At 65.1% G+C, this 1,750-nt stretch overlaps 2 protein-coding genes across 2 annotated transcripts in view; one reads left to right on the top strand and one right to left on the bottom strand.

Moving 5' to 3' along the window:
* LOC103623799 (rasGAP-activating-like protein 1) overlaps nucleotides 1–1,562 on the bottom strand; it is a 6,644-nt gene extending 5,082 nt beyond the window's left edge. Inside the window, 5 exon segments of the mRNA XM_017746473.1 lie at nucleotides 496–514; nucleotides 567–628; nucleotides 713–826; nucleotides 916–1,038; nucleotides 1,546–1,562. Coding sequence (XP_017601962.1) covers nucleotides 496–514; nucleotides 567–628; nucleotides 713–826; nucleotides 916–1,038; nucleotides 1,546–1,562 — 335 coding nt within the window.
* Nucleotides 1–1,750, top strand: part of WSB2 (WD repeat and SOCS box containing 2) — a gene marked incomplete at its 5' end in the record, with an annotated part of 25,410 nt that overhangs the window by 16,638 nt on the left and 7,022 nt on the right. The gene's annotated exons all lie outside the window — the stretch shown is intronic.

Here is a 1,750-nt window from a genome sequence, read left to right as displayed (position 1 = left end):
CATCTGTCACCTGTGTGTGTGTCACTGTGTGTGTCACCGTGCGTGTCACCGTGCGTGTGTCCCTGTGCACGCTCACACGCGTGCACACACACGTGTACACACACGTACACCCCCCAAACCCAGATGGGCAGCCTGGACCGTGCCTCAGTTTCCCCAAATTTTGAAACCAAAAGGCAAAAACCTGGTGTGAGAGCCGACTACTGGGCTGGGGAGCAACTCCAGGCACTCTACAGCGCTTTTGTCCCCCTGTCCCCAAGCAGGGATGGCAGCGCATTTCCCACTGAGCCCCCATGGCATCATCACACGTGGGTTGGCATCACTGATGTCCCCAGCCTGGTGCAGCGAGGACCCTTCCCAGTGTGGAAAGGGGAGGACAAGTCCCGTGCCACCTCTGTCCCCATCCCCTCCTCTCCTCCCTCCTGCCAAAAATAGGGCCCCGTGGTGGTCGCAGCCCCCCGGAGCTGCCAGCCCCACAACCTGTGCCAACCCCACAACCTGGCCTGGATGAGGTGGCAGCGCTTTTTCGGGCCCCCCCTGCCCCCCCCCCCGCCATGGCCCCCACTCGCCCCGTGGCTCGGCAGAGATCTGCTGGTGGCTGAGCGAGACCTTGCCGATGACATCGTCCTGCCTGTGAGGGAACAGACACAGCAGGACACTGGTGGGGACATGCCACCCCCCCCAGTGCTCACCCGTGCCCCTGTTATTCCCCTACCCGATGGTGTCTTCATCCAGCACATAGACGGCGAGGCTGTGGAATCCACGGGGCAAGAGCAGGGTGTATTCTTCGCCCCAAAAAGGGTTCAGGCTCTTCCACACCGTGGCCGTCCTGCCGGGATGGCAGAGGTGGCCGCGCCCCCAGGGAAGATCCCCCATCCCTGCGTGTCCCCTCCCAGCGTGTGGCAGTGTTCCCCGTACCTGGCCACCACCTCGTTGTCCACCTTGACCACGCAGTAGGGATCGCTGGAGCCGGACCTGGGCAGGGCATGGGGGTGCCCACGGTCAGCCCCCACTCGTGGGTCCCACCCATCTTGGCACGGCCTCAAACCCCAGCAGTGAAACACCAGCCCGGGGGTGAGATGAGTTGCCCGGTCTCAGCCTGGCCCTGCAGCTGACACTGGGATGGGGACATCCTCTTTTCCCGGCCCTCCTTGAGCTGAGGGACCTGCTGTGGGTCACCCCAAGACCCCGCCCTGTGTCCCTGCGCCACCCACCCGCGGGTACCGGTGCCTGTCCCGCAGCACAGCCCAGCCCGAGTCTCTGTGACAGCCCACGGTGCCAGGGTGACACCGGCCTGTCCCCTTCTTCAGGGAGCACAGGATGGAGGGATGAGGGATGGATCCAGGGATCATCCACACGGTCCCTGCAAAGCCCCTTCCTGCTGGTTTCTGGCAGCTGGACCAGCGCCTAAGGGTGCCGGCCCTGGGGTGCTGCTGGCGCCCCAAATCCCCAGGCGGTGCTTCCACAAGGATTGGGACCCCGAGACAGATGAGGGAGGTGACCTCAGTCTCTGTCCCTGCCACGGGACGGGAAGCGGGAGCCGCTCACCCCCTCCACAGCCCCATTATAGCCCCAAGCTGGGTTTGGGGTGCTAGGAATGGCACTGGGCACCCCGTCGTTGTGCAGATAACCAGACCCCCGCAGTGGGACACCCAGCACGGCGCCGTGACCCCCCCCGGTGGGGAAACTGAGGCAGGGACACGGCACCGTTCCCAGCTGCCCGGTCCTGGGAGCGGCCGGCGGTGCCAAGCTG

The sequence above is a fragment of the Corvus brachyrhynchos genome, unplaced genomic scaffold (assembly GCF_000691975.1).
Source record: "Corvus brachyrhynchos isolate BGI_N302 unplaced genomic scaffold, ASM69197v1 scaffold19, whole genome shotgun sequence".
NCBI classification, from domain to species: Eukaryota; Metazoa; Chordata; class Aves; order Passeriformes; family Corvidae; genus Corvus; species Corvus brachyrhynchos.
Note: the sequence above shows the minus strand (reverse complement) of the source record. Positions and strands in the feature narration are given on the sequence as shown.